Consider the following 16158-nt stretch of genomic DNA (forward strand, 5'->3'; position numbering starts at 1 on the left):
GCCCCCACCTCGCCTCCTATACCTGAGTATCGACGGAATCCTGGCCCCGCCCCCGGTCCTATGACCACGCCCCCTCAGCCATGTCTCCCACGCGCTCCGTAGACCCGCCCCCTCCGCTAATCCCTCCCCCACCTTCGCATTGGCCGCCGGGGCGCGGCGCTGCCCAATGAGCGCGCGGCGCGGGCGGAAGCGGCGCTGGGAGGACCGGAAGCGGCGCCGGAGCGCCGGGTGAGGGTCGAGACCGAGCGGAGCCCGCGAGACCCCCCGGAGACCCCCCGGGAGCCCCGAAAAGTCCCCGGAGCCCCCCGAGTCCCAGCCCCGCGCCGCCGCAATGTTCCTCACGCGCTCCGAGTATGACCGGTGAGTGTGCGGCCGCCCCCGCTGAGTCACGGGGCCCGTGCGCCGAGCGGGGCCTCCCGGGCCGGGGTCGCACCGCGGGTGGCGGGAGCCCCGACGGGGAGTGTGAGGGTGGGATGGGGGGGTCTGGGGAAGGGGCGGGAGCACCGGGAGAACTGAGGGAGCTGGGGAAGGGGCTGGAGCAGCAGGAGAAGTGAGGGAGCTGGGGGGGCTCAGCCTGGAGAAAAGGAGGCTCAGGGGGGACCTTCTGGCTCTGTAACTCCCTGACAGGAGGGGGGAGCCGGGGGGGGTCGGGCTCTGCTCCCAGGGAACAAGGGACAGGAGGAGAGGGAATGGCCTCAGGCTGAGCCAGGGATGGTCAGGTTGGATACTGGGGAAATTCCTGCCCGGAAAGGGTTGTAAAGCACGGGAAGGGGCTGCCCAGGGGGGTCTGGAGCCCCCATCCCTGGAGGTGTCCTCAAAACCCGTGGATGTGGCCCCTGGGGACATGGGCAGGGGTGGCCTTGGCAGGGCTTGGGGTGGTTGGACTCGATGATCCCAGAGGGCTTTTCCAGCCTCAAGGATTTCTCAGGGGAAAACAAACCTCTCCTGGCAGGGTCAGGTTGGATACTGGGGGAATTCCTGCGTGGAAAAGGTGGTCTGGCTCTGGGAGGGGATGCCCAGGGGGGTTTGGAGCCTCCATCCCTGGAGCTGTCCAGAAAACACCTGGATGTGGCACCTGGGGACGTGGGACTCCAGAATTCCAGGGGCTCCCAGGGCACCACTGGGATTCCAGAGGCTCCCAGCCTGGAATGGGACGTGTTCTGTGACGCTCCCTGTTCCCTGTGTCCAGGACTATCCCAAGTCCAGTCCCCAGGAGGGTCCCAGGTGGCTCCAGGGCCCCCATTCCTGGTTTTCCTGCCCCTCTGAGTGTCCCTGTTGTCCCTGCAGGGGTGTGAACACCTTCTCTCCCGAGGGGAGGCTCTTCCAGGTGGAATATGCCATCGAGGCCATAAAGGTACTGTCACCTCCACCCCCTTTCCAAGCTTTTGGGGCTCCTGGGGCTCCTCCAAACCCCAAACTGGGTTGGTTGGGACAAATCCCGGGGCTGTTCCCTCCCAAACTTCCCACCCTCTGCTCTCCTGAGGGTCACAAAGGACCAAATCCCAGCGTTTTCCCCCCAGTTCAGGGGGATGGTCCCTTCCCATGTCCCCAAACCAACCCCAGTCCCAAGATGTTTCTCCTTAGATCAGCCCTAAAAGCTTAGATTTAAGAGCAGGAAGCCCCAAGGGGCCTTTTGGGGTTAAATGTCCTTAATTGGAAAATGTTCCTGTTTATTATGTGGTATTTATAGGATTGGGAATAAGGTTAAATTTGGGATAAACTGGTTGAGGGATGAAGGGAAGGAGCCCTGGGGGGTTTGGGTTGGGGAAGAGGAGGGTCCTGCCTTCAGTTCCTGCGAGCACTAAAATGAGTGATAAAGGGATAATGGGGGAAAAAAGGGGGGGGAAAGGTGATGGAAGTGATAAAATCTGCAAGGAATTGGGAATTAAAGCTCCTGGGATGGGGGATCAGGGAGGTTGTTCATGGGATCGAGGGGGGATCAACAAAGGGGCTGGTGGGATCAACATGGGATCAAGGTAAGGATTGGTGGGATCAAGGTAAGGATTGGTGGGATCAAGGTAAGGATTGGTGGGATCAAGGTAAGGATTGGTGGGATCAAGGTAAGGATTGGTGGGATCAACATGGGATCAAGGTAAGGATTGGTGGGATCAATATGGGATCAAGGTAAGGATTGGTGGGATCAATATGGGATCAAGGTAAGGAGTGGTGGGATCAATATGGGATCAAGGTAAGGAGTGGTGGGATCAATATGGGATCAAAGTAAGGATTCTTGGGATCAACATGGGATCAGTATGGGATCAAGACAGGGATAGGTGGGATCAAGGCAGGCACTGATGGGATCAAGGTCAGGGGCTGGTGGGATCCAGGTAAGCCTTGGTAGGATCAGGGTGGGATCAAGATGAGGATTGATGGGCTCAAGGTTAGAGTTGGTGGGATCCAGGTTGGATCCAGGCAGGGACTGGTGGGATTAAGGTGGAATCAGGGTGGGCTTTAAAGTAGGGGCTGGTGGGACCAAGGTGAGATCAAGGTAGGGGTTGGTGAGATCAAGGGAAGGATTATTAGGATCAAGGTAGGATCAAGTCGGATCCAGGCAGGGATTGGTGGGATCAAGGTGGGATCAAGGCAGGGGCTGATGGGATCCAAGCAGAGGTTTCCAGGAGCTCCTGGGATGTTCCCTGTGCCTGTGGGGACACCGCAGTGACCCTGGGGTGTCCTGGAGCTCCCGGGACACTGGGCAGAGCAGGAACTCTTGGAAAGCAAAGTGCCCAGGTTTCGGGCTGGGATTTGGGATTTGGGATTTGGGCCCATCTGGGAAATCCTCTCTCCCTTTAAACTTCCTTCCCTCTGGCAGAGGGGGATTCCCAGGGCCTTTCCCACTCCTCAGGCCTCTCCAGCTGCTGTTGCCCGGGAGGTGAGGGATCTGCTGGCCCAGCCAGCTGGGAATGCCGTGGATTCCACCTTCCCCACTTCCCAGTTCAGGGAATAACCTTGGAAACCCCGAGCGGGTTTGTCCGGGGAGGGGGTGTGTGACAGGATGAATCCCAGGAAATCCCAGCCCCAAATAAGGCAGATTTGGGAGTTTCTGTTGGAGCTTTGGAGCCTGGGGTGTGTTTTCCAGTTGGGCTCCACGGCCATTGGGATCCAGACGTCGGAGGGAGTGTGCCTGGCCGTGGAGAAGAGGATCACCTCCCCCCTCATGGAGCCCAGCAGCATCGAGAAGATCGTGGAGATCGACTCCCACATCGGTGAGAATCTGGGATACAGCCCTGGGAGCAGCCCTGGGAACAGCCTGGGAACGGGGATACAGCCATGGGAACAGCCCTGGGAACAGGGATACAGCCCTGGGAACAGCCTGGGAACAGCCTGGGAACAGCCTGGGAACAGCCTGGGAACAGCCTGGGAACAGCCTGGGAACAGCGATACAGCCCTGGGAACAACCTGGGAACAGGCTGGGAACAGGGATACAGCCCTGGGAACAGCCTGGGATACAGCCCTGGGATACAGCCCTGGGATACAGCCCTGGGATACAGCCCTGGGATACAGCCCTGGGATACAGCCCTGGGAACAGCCTGGGAACAGGGACACAGCCCTGGGAGCACCCCTGCAATCCTGGGGGTTTATATCCCAGGGGACCACCCCCTGGGAGGTTGGGAAGCTGTGCTTTGGGAGGAGCCCTCCCTGAGAGGGGCAGGAAAACTGGGAATGGGGGGCCCTGCAGCCACCTGGGACCCCCCAGGGGTTGGATTTGGAGTGTTCCTGGACACAGGGAACAGGGAGTGTCACAGAACACATCCCATTCCAGGCTGGGAGCCTCTGGAATCCTAAATGGTGCCCGGGGACCCCTGGAATTCTGGAATCCCATGTCCCCAGGTGCCACATCCAGGTGTTTTCTGGACAGCTCCAGGGATGGAGGCTCCAAACCCCTCTGGGCAGCCCCTCCCAGGGCCAGACCTCCCTCTGGGAACAGCCCTGGGAGCACCTCTGGAATCCCAGGAGTTTATATCCCAAGGCTCTCCCCCAGGAGTTTGGGAAGCTGTGCTTTGGGATGGGCCCTCCCGGTGCCCCTGGGCACTGGTTTTCCAGGCTCCAGGCCAGCTCCAGGAGCCAGGAAGAGGCAGCTGAAGCGTTGCCCCTGCTTCAGTGACCTCCCTCATCCCAAATTTAGCTCTGGAAGGGCAGGGAATTGCAGGGATTTGACTCCAGGCCAGTTTTTCTGGAAGAACCGGAGCCACCTCCGCCCTGAGGGCCCCTCATGGCCTCCTGGAGGGCAGGAGAGCTCCCAGATTCCCATATTCCTGCTCTGGGGGCATGGGAAGAGCTCCAGGAGATCCATTCCCTCTCCCTAGGGGCTGTTCCAGGGGCTCCTGCTGTGGGTCAGCCAGGCAGGGCCCCTTCCCAGCAGGTCGTTTCCATGGAATCCTCAAAGTTGGAAAAGCCCTCTGGGGTCATGGAGTGCAGCCATTCCCAAGGGCCACATCCGGGTGTCTTTTGGACGCTCCCAGGGATGGGGATTCCAACCCCCCCAGGCAGCCCCTTCCCGTGCTTTACAGCCCTTTCCAGGCAGGAATTTCCCCAGTATCCAACCTGACCCTCCCTGGCCCAGCCTGAGGCCGTTCCCTCTCCTCCTGTCCCTTGTTCCCTGGCAGCAGAGCCCGACCCCCCCCAGCTCCCCCTCCTGTCTGGGAATTCTGGAGAGGGAGAAGGTCCCCCCTGAGCCTTCTTTTTTTCAGGATGAGCTCCTGGTTTTCCAGCCCCTTCCATCCCTGGATGCCTCAATGTCCTTCTTGTCCCGAGGGACCCAAAGCTGCCCCCAGAATTCCAGGTGTGGAATTCCAGTGCCCAGCACAGGGGGGGCAAATCCCACCCTCTCCTGTTCCCACATTCCCGCTTGGGAAACTTTGTGTCTCACGTGGGTTTTGGGGCAGTTTGGGGGGAAAACTCATCCCGAGGAAAGTGTGGAATGACTCCTCTCCCATTCCAGGCTGTGCCATGAGTGGCCTAATCGCTGATGCCAAGACTTTGATTGACAAGGCCCGAGTGGAGACTCAGGTGAGATCCCACAAATCCCGGGAATGCCTTGGGAGTCCGGGGAAAGGGAAGATCATTCCAGTAAAGGAGCTGGAATGGGAAAGGTGTGGAGTGGGAGGTTTGCTGGGAGCACAAGGGCTGTGCCTGCCTCTGTTTTGGCAAAACACTGGATATATTGGATGTGTTTTTATCCCCCTAAATTTCCTGGATGCTCCAAGGTCCCAGGGGCAAATCCCTGCTGGAGTAAAGGCTTTTCCCGAGGCTTTTCCTTACATATTATCCTACATATTTCCTACATATTCCCCAGCTCTGGAGAGCTGGATAACCCATTGCTTCCAGAACAGATGCTGGGATAAGGCATTCCAGCCTTGTCTTTCCCTGCTGTTATCCCAAGTTTCGGTTATCCCGAGGCTTTCTGGGGATTTCTGCCCTTCCCGGCTCTTCCACGGGAGCACTGAGTCCCCCAGGGAGATAATCCCTGTGGGATTGACGCTCCTCCCCGCCCCAGCAGCCCCCCGGGAATGCCGTGTTTCCCGGGAGCACAGGGACAGCAGGAATGTTTGTCCCCCTTTCCCTGCAGAACCACTGGTTCACCTACAACGAGACGATGACGGTGGAGAGCGTCACCCAGGCCGTGTCCAACCTGGCCCTGCAGTTCGGGGAGGAGGACGCCGATCCCGGAGCCATGGTGGGCACTGGCAGGGATTTGGGAATGCTGGGGGGGCTCCGGGGGGGGTTGATCAGGAGGACGCTGATCCCGGAGCCATGGTGGGCACTGGCAGGGATTTGGGAATGCCGGGGGGGCTCCGGGGGGGGTTGATCAGGAGGACGCTGATCCCGGAGCCATGGTGGGCGCCGGCAGGGATTTGGGAATGCCGGGGGGGCTCCGGGGGGGGTTGATCAGGAGGATGCTGATCTTGGAGCCATGGTGGGTGCTGGCAGGGATTTGGGAATGCTGGGGGGCTCCGGGGGGATTGATCAGGAGGACGCCGATCCCGGAGCCATGGTGGGCACTGACAGGGATTTGGGAATGCTGGGGGGGCTCTGGGGGGGGTTGATCAGGAGGACGCCAATCCCAGAGCCATGGTGGGCGCCAGCAGGGATTTGGGAATGCCGGGGGGCTCCGGGGGGGTTGATCCCCCCTGTCCCGCTCCGTGTCCCACTGTCCCCTCCTGTCTCCCGCAGTCCCGCCCCTTTGGCGTCGCGCTGCTCTTCGGAGGAGTGGATGAGAAGGGCCCCCAGCTGTGAGTGCTGCTCCTGCAATCCTTTGGGAAGATCCAAACCTCCCCTGGGAACTCCCCGCCGGGCGCATTCAGGGATTTTCCCGAAGGGTTCATCCCGCTGTGTGTCTGTCCCGTTATGGATCCCTTCCCTGAGCCCTCCCTGCCTGTTCCCATGGGAAACACCCCCTGATCTCCCCCAAATCCTTGTTTTCTGGGTTAAAGCCGTGCTTTCCTGGGAAAGGGGGAAGCGTTCCAGCTCTCCCTGGGCTGAGTTTATTCCTCCCTTTCCCTAAAGGAGGCCGGTAACCCAATCCCTGGGACATTCCTTGGGGTGGTGGCTGTAACCTGAACTCCGGGATTCAAAGGGCCCTGCTGGAGGTGGGAAGGGCTCGGCAGAGCCAGCCCAGCAAGGCTCAGCTCCCAGCAGGAAAAACCAGCTGGATTTACTCAAAAAAATGTGGAGAAAGGGGGAAAATCCAAAGGGAAATTGTTCCCCAGGCAACAAAGGCAGTGTTGGAGTGCCCAGGGGGGTTTGGAGCCTCCATCCCTGGAACTGTCCAGAAAACACCTGGATGTGGCACCTGGGGATGTGGGATTCCAAAATTCCAGGGGCCCCTGGGGCACCATTTGAGATTCCAGAGGCTCCCAGCCTGGAATGGGATGTGGGATTCCAGAATTCCAGGGGCTCCTGGAGCACCACTGGGGTTGCAGAGGCTCCCAGCCTGGAATGGGACGTGTTCTGTGACAATCCCTGTTCTCTGTGTCCAGGACCATCCCAAATCCAGCCCCTGGGGGGGGTCCCAGGTGGCTGCAGGGCCCCCCATTCCCAGTTTTCCTGCCCCTCTCAGGGAGGGCTCCTCCCAGAGCACAGCTTCCCAACCTCCCAGGGGGTACCTCCTTGGGATATAAACCCCTGGGATTCCCTGGGGATGAATCCCAACTGCAGGCACTCCGGGGTGGTGGTGGGAGGGTCCCTGGGATGAATCCCAAGTGCAGGCACTCCGGGAGCTCCGGGGGGGTGGTAGGAGGGTCCCTGGGGATGAATCCCAACTGCAGGTGCTCCGGGAGCTCCAGGGGGGTGGTGGGAGGGTCCCTGGGATGCAGCTGGCCCCGCTGTGCCTGCAGGTTCCACATGGATCCCTCGGGAACGTTCGTGCAGTGCGACGCCAGAGCCATCGGCTCGGCCTCCGAGGGCGCCCAGAGCTCCCTGCAGGAGGTTTATCACAAGGTAAGGAAGGCTCTGGGATTGGGAAGCGCATCCCAGGGATTTGGGGAACCCCAGCACCTCCTGGCATCCCTGAATTCCCTTCCCAGGGAGGATTTAGGAGTGGGGTGAGGAGGAGGAGGTGCCAGAGCCGCTCGGGGCAGGTCATCCCTTGGCAGGGCATCCCGTGAGGATCCTGTGGATCCTGAGGATCTTTACAGCCCGGAGCAGAGCTGCTTCCAGCACCTGCTGTGCCTATGGGATAATCCAAGCCTTGGCAGGAAGTTCCTTATAAATAACCCTGAGCTCTGAGCACTGCCATTGGCATCAGGCTCCCCGGGGGGCCAGGCTTGGGAAACCAGGGAATCTTCTGCTGGAATTCCTGCTCGTTTGGGGTATTCAACAGGAACTTCCTGCCCCTCCACGACAGGGAGGGAGGTGGGAATCCAAACCTTAATGAAAAGCACAATTAGTGGGAAGAGCGATTTGTCTGCTAGGATTATCCCAGTCCTGCATTCCCAGGGTTGCCAACCCTTTTCCAAGTGCAAAAGGCTGGGAAAACTCATTTATCCCCTAGAATTATCCTAATTCTTGATGCCTTGGATTATCAGCCCTTTTCCAAGTGGTGAGTGATGGGTGGGAAGAGTCATTTTTCCACAAGAATTGTCCCAGTTCTGGATTCCCTGATTCCCAACCCTTTTCCATGTGGTGACAGCTGGGAAAACTCACTTCTCCACTGGAATTATCCCAATTCTGGGCTCCCTTCATTCCCAACCCTTTTCCAAGTTTTGATGGCTGGGAAGAGCCATTTATCCCCTGGAATTCTCCTGATTCTGGATTCCCTTGATTCCCACCCCTCTTCCCTGTGGAGATGGCTGGGAAGAGTCATTTATCCACTGGCATTATCCCAGTTCTGGCTCTGGGGCTTCCTGCAGGGATTTGTGGGATTAAACACAGAGGCTTCTTCCAAGAGGGAATTTGGCTTTTTTTGTGGGAAGTGGGTGCCAAACCCCAGCCCCTCGTGTCCCAGTCCCACCAGTGGGATTTCTGTGCCCAAAGTGCCAGTTTTTAAGCCAAAAAAAAGCAGGATTTCACCATCCCTGGGGATGTCCCTGCCCTGCTGCAGATCCCTGGATAAGCTGCTCCATCCCGGCTGACGGGATTTGGGGAAGGGGAGGGGGGAGAGGGGCCCCATCCCGGGCCGAGGGATCCAGGAGCTGTGTGTTTTCCAGTCCATGACGCTGAAGGAAGCCATCAAATCCTCCCTGGTGATCCTGAAACAGGTCATGGAGGAGAAACTCAACGCCACCAACATCGAGGTGAGTCCTCCTGGAAATGGGAATGTGCCTGGAGCTGGGAAGGGAGCAGCCCAGGGCTGCCTGGAGCCGGGAATGAGCAGCCCAGGGCTGCCTGGAGCCGGGAATGAGCAGCCCAGGGCTTCCTGGAGCCCGGAATGAGCAGCCCAGGGCTTCCTGGAGCTGGGAATGAGCAGCCCAGGGCTGCCTGGAACCGGGAATGAGCAGCCCAGGGCTTCCTGGAGCTGGGAATGAGCAGCCCAGGGCTTCCTGGAGCTGGGAATGAGCAGCCCAGGGCTTCCTGGAGCCTGGAATGAGCAGCCCAGGGCTTCCTGGAGCCGGGAATGAGCAGCCCAGGGCTTCCTGCAGCTGGGAATGAGCAGCCCAGGGCTGCCTGCAGCTGGGAATGAGCAGCCCAGGGCTGCCTGGAGCCGGGAATGAGCAGCCCAGGGCTTCCTGGAGCCAGGAATGAGCAGCCCAGGGCTTCCTGGAGCCAGGAATGAGCAGCCCAGGGCTTCCTGGAGCCAGGAATGAGCAGCCCAGGGCTTCCTGGAGCTGGGAATGAGCAGCCCAGGGTTTCCCGGAGCAGGGAATAAAGCAGTCCAGGGCATCCTGGAGCTGGGAATGAGCAGCTCAAGGCTTCCTGGAGCTGGGAATGAGCAGCTCAAGGCTTCCTGGAGCTGGGAATGAGCAGCTCAAGGCTTCCTGGAGCTGGGAATGAGCAGCTCAAGGCTTCCTGGAGCTGGGAATGAGCAGCTCAAAGCTTCCTGGAGCTGGGAATGAAGTGATGGAGCAGCTCAAGGCTTCCCAAGCCAACAGCTGATGTTCCTGCCCCTTCCAGCATGGGAAGCTGGAGTGTTTTGCCTTCCAGAGGAGCCTTCCTGGTGTGTTTTCCCAGCTAATCCATGGTTTGGAAGGTGTTCTCTGTCCTTCCCGAGTCAGCAGGGACCTGGGTTGCCCCCCTGGGTGGCTCGCTGTCCCCCTGGATTCAGCCATTCCCGGTAACATTAGAAGGAATGGAAATTCTCCAGCTCCTGGGCTGCTAAATCAGGCCTGGGGCAGTGCCAGGAATGCCCTGGAGGGACAGAGCAGGATCCTGCAGGAATGGCTGTGCCCCTGGAACCCCGGGAGAACCCAGGGCCTGGGGGTGCCTGGCCCCCCAAACCTGCTCCTTGTGGGCTCCTTTTAGGGTGGGAAAGGCAGGAGCCCCCTCTGGATTGGGTGGGATCAGTGGGAGATGAGGAGCCAGGCCCCTGGATAGGGTTTGCTTCTATTTCTGGCAGGTTATGAGACACCAGACCTTTCCAAACCACGGCATTCCAGCCCCTCTCTCCTCCCATCCCTTCCCTCTGGCTGCTGGGAGCCCTTTCCCCATTGCACCCCATTTTTACCTTCAGCATTCCTGCTGGTGGGATTCCCAGTGGGATTAACCAGCTTCCTTTGGGAGGGGGAAGCCAAGAGCATGTGAAAACTTGGATCCTCGTGTCCCAAAGCGGTGCCACCCAGCTGGAATCTCCTTCCCAGGTGCTCTCCCATCCCGGGTACAGTGAGGGCCCTGGAATGTGTACAGTATCCTGATGTCATATCCCAATTTAACAGGGGCTTAACTGTGCCTGGCATGGCCCTGGAGTGGGGAGGAATGGGAATGGTGCCAGGGGGGCAGGAATGTGCTGAGGGATCCAAAGGTTCCCCTCAACTCCACTCACCCCCAGGGCCCTTTGCTTCCTGGAAGGAGGTGCTGCTCCCATGGATCCTGGGGGTTTTCCATCCAGGAACAAAAGCGAGGCTGTGGAAGAGTTAAATCCGTTGGTGGCAAAGTCTGGGAGCCTGGAAGGGTTTTTATGGATTTTCAGATGAATGACTTCCCTGTCAAAGCTGCTTGGGAATGGGGGAGTGAAGGTTTGCAGGGAGAAGGTTTGAGGAGAGCTGGAAAAGCGACGGGATCGGTGTCTCCGAGGGCTGAGTTTGGCTGTTTGTGCACGTTTTTGGGGAATTTAGGGATGGTTTGGGGTGTTTCTGGCTGGTTGGGTCCAGGATCAATCCAGGTTTGGTGCCCAGAGAAGCTCTGGATGCTCCATCCCTGGAAGTGCTCAAGGTGAGGTTGGCCAGAGCTCGGAGCAGCCTGGGATAGCAGAAGGTGCCCCTGGCAGGGGTGGGATTGGATGGGATTTAAGGGCCCTTCCCACCCAAACCATTCCAGGATTTAAAGGGTCTAAGGGGCATCTCCAGGTGTCTCAGAATTCCAGGTAAACCCTGAGCTCCCAGGCTGAGTGTTGGGATGTTGCTCGTGGGAAACACCTCCTGGGCTCCCTCCCTTCCCCCAAATCCTGCCCCTCCCCTTGTGCTGCTCCAGGGGGGATTCTGGGAGCAGAGTCACCTCGGGAGAGCTCTGGGATTCGCTGGGATGCTCCACAGCTTTCCTTGAGTGCATCCCAGATAATCTGATCCCTAAGGAGTCAAACTGTGTTCCCAGTTCAGGAGCATCCCAGCTCCCTCCAGCCCCATCCCAGCTCCCTCCAGCCCCATCCTAGGCCATTCCTGCCCCATCCCAGGCCATTCCTGCCCCATCCCAGCTCTCTCCAGCCCCATCCCATCTCTCTCCAGCCCATCCCATCTCTCTCCAGCCCATCCCAGCTCTCTCCAGCCCCATCCCAGCTCTCTCCAGCCCCATCCCAGCTCTCTCCAGCCCCATCCCAGCTCTCTCCAGCCCCATCCCAGCTCTCTCCAGCCCCATCCCAGCTCTCTCCAGCCCCATCCCAGCTCTCTCCAGCCCCATCCCAGCTCTCTCCAGCCCCATCCCAGCTCTCTCCAGCCCCATCCCAGCTCTCTCCAGCCCCATCCCAGCTCTCTCCAGCCCCATCCCAGCTCTCTCCAGCCCCATCCCAGCTCTCTCCAGCCCCATCCCATCTCCCTCCAGCCCATCCCAGCTCTCTCCTGGAGCCTTGGCTGTCCCTCTGGCCCAGCTTTCCCTGTGTTGGGCTCATCCCTGAGCCAGGTGTGACCCGTCATCCCGCTCACATTCCTCCTCCATCCCAGTGTCCCTTGTCCTGCCTCTGGAATGCCTGGGCTGCCTGCCCTGGCCCTGTGCTGTCCCCAGCCTCGTCCCTCGGGCTTTTCCTTGGAGATCTCCCTGCAGGATGCACTTAGGCCTGGCCTCATGTGGTGTTTGGCCCTCCCCCAGCTCCCAGACAGGCTGGGATTTATCCTCTTGGAGGAGAAGAGGCAGGAATTCCCTTATTCCTGGGTTTTTTTGATGCCTTTCCTCCCCCCCACCTTCCTGCTCCCACTGCAGTTCCCTGCTCCCGGAGGAGCCTGAGTCAATCCAAAGCTATTTGTGCAGCCAGCAGCTATTTTAGGGAATGAGGGCTGGCAGCTCGGGGAACAGCTGCTCCCTGCTTTCCTCAGCCCCTTAACCCCTTGTTCCTTGTTTTCCAGCTGGCCACGGTGGAGCCCGGGATGAAATTCCACATGTACACCAAGGAGGAGCTGGAAGAGGTTATCAAGGATATCTGAAAAACAAGGAAACCCCCCCCAGAAGCTCCAATTTCCCACTCCCGATCGAAGGAACTCTCCCGGTGCACCCAGTTCCTGGGATTTCCCCTCCTTTATCCCGCCAGATCCGGAGGTGTTTTTTACTCTTTGTGGACAGAACCGAGGAGGGAATGAAATAAATGATTTTGTTATTCCCTTTGGGGCCCTGGGAGAGGGGGGAGAAGGTGGGAAGAGGGGGTTTGGAGCAGGGATTGGGGGTGGAGCAGGACGGGAGCGGGGCCAGGGGGCTCTGCTGGGGCAGAGTCTCCCTCTCGTGGTGAATCCATGGGGAATTCCAGGTGGAATCCCACAGTTCTCTTTAAAAAATTAGGGCTTTTTGGACCTCTTTGGTGCATTCCCCCCACTCCCTTTTCTGGTGGTTTTTATCCACAAATGTCCCAGGAGCTCTGACTCCTTCCTATAACCTCGGGTTTCCTTCCAGAAAAGCTTGGAAAAATCCCTAAAAAGTCATAAAACAGAGCCCACCAAGCAGGAACATGGATAGAGGATTTTATTATGGATAAAAATCCTCCAAACCTCTAAAATCCTGCAGGTACCATCGGATTTTATGGGTTTAACCCCATTTTTGACCAAACAATTCCTGCTTATCCCAATTTTCTTCCCTTAGTTTCTCATTCTCCAGTGAGAATCTCTATCCCTGTCCTCCAAAAAGAGTCTGGGAATCAAGGATCAGTCTGATAAGGGAATAAACTGAGATTATGAGAGTATTTTCCTGTACAATCGTGGTTGTGTGGAAAACCAGCTCTGCCTGGGAAGGGGAGAGGCCTGGGAATTAAATTCCAGGAGAAATTCCAATTTTAAATTCCAATTCCTGATTAAATTGCAATTTCAAATCCCAATTCCAGGAGAAACTACAATTTTAAATTGCAATTTCAGGATAAATTGCAATTCTAAATTCCAATTCCAGGAGAAATTCCAGTTTCCAGTTCCAAGGCAAATTACAATTTTAAATTCCAATTCCTGAATAAATTGCAATTTTAAATCCCAGTTCCAGGAGAAATTGCAAGTTTAAATTCCAAACCGCCTTTCCCCCCTCCTTTCTCCCCCCTTTTCTTTCCCCTTTTCCTTCTTCTCCTTCCACCCCCCTTGTTTTTCCCTTTTTCCCTTTTTGCCATTTTCCCCCTTTCCTTTTCCACCAAAAACCACTTCTGCCTTTTCCAGACAGGAAAATGCCCATCCTGTTGATTTTCCCCTCTCTTGCCATTCCCAGCTGGATTCAGGAAGGGAAGCCAGGTCTGGAAAAACAGGCCTAACCCAGAACCCTCCTCTTGGGAATTCTCCTCTCCCAGAGGAGTCTGAAGGGAACACCTTGGCTCCCCTGTGGTGGGCTTGGATCCAACCCCTGTCCCTGCATGAATCCATTAATGGCTTTTTCCCTTTGGGAAGACATTCCCTGGAGCCTGGAATGTGGGGAATTCATCTGGATTCTGGAATGCTGGGCCACTCCTCCCCCCAGCCCAAAGTGGGGCAGGGCTGTGGGACAGGAGCTGCTCCATCCGGAATATCCAGAGGAGCAGGAGCAGAGCCCTCACCCTTTATCCCACTTTATCATCCCAGAGCTCAGCTTCCCTCTGGGAATGAGGCCCAGGGCTGTCCTGGGGGCTGTTCCAGCTGGATTTGTTTGTGTCCCAGGGACACAAAAACCCTTTGTTCCCACCGGGACAGAAATGGCCCTTTGGGACAGAAATGGCCCTTTGTGCCCCGTCCTGTCACCAGGCTGGGGTGGCATTGCCAGGGGACCTTTTGTTCCCCCAAATCCACACATTTTCCCCTCAGGATTTCCTCCCACCGCCCAAAATCTACCTTTTCCACCCCAAAATCTGCTTTTTCCACGCCAGAACCTGCCCTTTCCACCCCAAAATTCACCTCTTCCAATTCAAAATCTACCCCAGACCCCCAAATCAGAATTTTTTACCTCAGAAATGTCCCCACCCCCCAATATTTGCCTCATCACCCCCAAATCTACCTTTTTTTTTTTTACCTCTAAACCTTATCCAGACCCCAAAATCTACTTTTTTTTCCTGGCCTCAAAACCTGCTTCTTTTCCCTCAGGATTTCCTCCCACCTCCCAAAATCTGCCTCTTCAACCCCAAATCTGCTCCAGAGCCCAAAATCAGAACTTTTTTACCTCAGGAATGTCTCCACCCCCCAATATTTGTCTTATCACCCCCAAATCTGCATATTCCCCCTCAAAATCTGCTCCTTTTCCCTCAGGATTTCCTCCCACCCCCTGAAATCTGCCTTTTGCTCCCCAAAATCAGCCCCGGAGCCCAAAATCTGTAATTTTTTTGCCTCAAAAACTGCTTTTCCTTCAGGATTTCCTCCTGCCCCCCAAATCTGCTTCTTCCACCTCAAAATCTACCCCAGACCTCCCAAATCAGAATTTTTTACCTCAGAAATGTCCCCACCCCCCAATATTTGCCTCATCACCCCCAAATCTACCTTTTTTTTTTTTACCTCTAAATCTGATCCAGACCCCAAAATCTCTTTTTTTTCCTGGCCTCAAAACCTGCTTCTTTTCCCTCAGGATTTCCTCCCACCCCTCAAAATCTGCCTCTTCAAGCCCCAAATCTGCCCCAGAGCCCAAAATCTTCATTTTTTTTTTTTTTTTTACCTCAGGAATGTTCCCACTCCCAATATTTGTCTCATCACCCTCAAATCTCCCATTTTCCCCCCTCAAAATCTGCCTTTTCCACATCAAAATCTGCCTTTTCCACACCAAAATCTGGTTTGTTTGTTGGTTTGTTTGTTTGATTTTGCCTCAAAACTTGACTTTCCCTCAGGATTTCCTCTCACCCCCCAAAATCTTCTCTTCAACCTGAAAATCTGCCCCAGAGCCCCAAATCAGAATTTTTGAGGGGCCCAAAATCGGCTCCTTTTCCTTCAGGACTCCCTCACCACTACCCCCCCCCCCCAAAAATCTGCCTTTTTCACCCCAAAATCTACTCCAGACCCCAAAATCTGCATCTTTTTACCTCAGAAATGTTGCCCCAAATTCTTGGCTCCTCTGGGACCGGGGCCCTTGTGCTCCGTGTGGGATCCATCCCAGAGCCCTTTCCCTGCTCCCTGTTTTCTGGGAAAAGGGAATAAAAGAGGCAGGAAGATGAAATTTTCCCCTCAGCACAATGAAAATTCCCTTTTTTTTTTTTTTTTTTTTTTTTAATGCAGGATGAGGGTCAGGACAATGAGCACGAGGGTCAGTCCCACCTCTGCCGGGCAGGGAATTCCAGGATCTCCCGGTCCCTGATCCCGAGGGGGTTTTCCATGTGCAGCCCCCCCGTTTTGTGGGGATGGGGGGTGGTGTCGTTGCATCAGGAATGGCACCAACTGCTCAGGGCGATTGTGCAACGGGAAGGGGCCCCAAAATTCCCGGGACACCGAGGGAGGAGCCGGTCGCGGGGGGTTGGGGGGTGTCCCGCTGCCGTGCCCTGACCACCCCCAGGCCGTGTACCCCCTGTCCCCACGCCGGGACCACCCTCTTGGCCCTGGGACCCCTCTGTCCCCACGCCAGACCCCTATGTGCCCCCCTCGCCGCTCCCCAGCCTGAGACCCCCCTGTACCCGCCCCGGGACCGCTCCAGGCCCCCCTGTCCCCACCCCTTGTCCTCTTGTCCCCAGCCCGGGATCCCCTGGGACCCCTTGTCCCCACCCTGGGACCCCTTGTCCCCACCCTGGGCCCTCCGTCCCCTCTCTGGGACCCCCCTGCCCCCCGAGGGTCCCCGCGCACGTGGGCTCCTTCACTTTCTGACCGGGCCAGGTGGGCCCGGCGCGCCCCCCGCCACCTGTGCCTCCGACCAATCAGAAAAATCTCCGCGGCGCCGCCCGCCAATGAGAGCGCTGTCGCTAGGTAGATTAGCGCGGGGGTGTCAGCGGGCAGGGGGCGGGCTCGTCCCCAT

The 16158-nt window shown here is 57.4% G+C and overlaps 1 protein-coding gene and 1 long non-coding RNA gene across 3 annotated transcripts; one reads left to right on the forward strand and one right to left on the reverse strand.

Annotated features, from left to right (window-relative positions):
* Window positions 1–177: 177 nt before the first annotated feature.
* Window positions 178–12398, forward strand: PSMA5 (proteasome 20S subunit alpha 5). The gene is made up of 9 exons (XM_051771635.1): window positions 178–360; window positions 1288–1354; window positions 3080–3206; window positions 4943–5010; window positions 5570–5677; window positions 6175–6233; window positions 7338–7440; window positions 8649–8735; window positions 12147–12398. Exons 1-9 carry the CDS (start codon window positions 332–334, stop codon window positions 12222–12224), a joined length of 726 nt encoding a protein of 241 aa, XP_051627595.1. The 5' UTR covers window positions 178–331; the 3' UTR covers window positions 12225–12398.
* On the reverse strand, window positions 10111–16024 carry LOC127462755 (uncharacterized). 2 transcript variants are annotated; one of them, XR_007900551.1, is made up of 4 exons: window positions 15990–16024; window positions 15239–15336; window positions 10418–10497; window positions 10159–10266 (listed from the first exon to the last, which is right to left on the reverse strand). It is a non-coding gene; the product is annotated as an uncharacterized LOC127462755 (long non-coding RNA). The 2 variants fall into 2 exon arrangements; XR_007900550.1 differs by lacking the exon at window positions 15990–16024 and having other exon boundaries at window positions 10111–10266; window positions 15239–15391.
* Window positions 16025–16158: the final 134 nt, after the last annotated feature.

This window comes from Manacus candei, unplaced genomic scaffold (assembly GCF_025592945.1).
Source record: "Manacus candei isolate 608988 ecotype Guabito, Panama unplaced genomic scaffold, ASM2559294v1 h1tg000139l, whole genome shotgun sequence".
NCBI lineage: Eukaryota > Metazoa > Chordata > Aves > Passeriformes > Pipridae > Manacus > Manacus candei.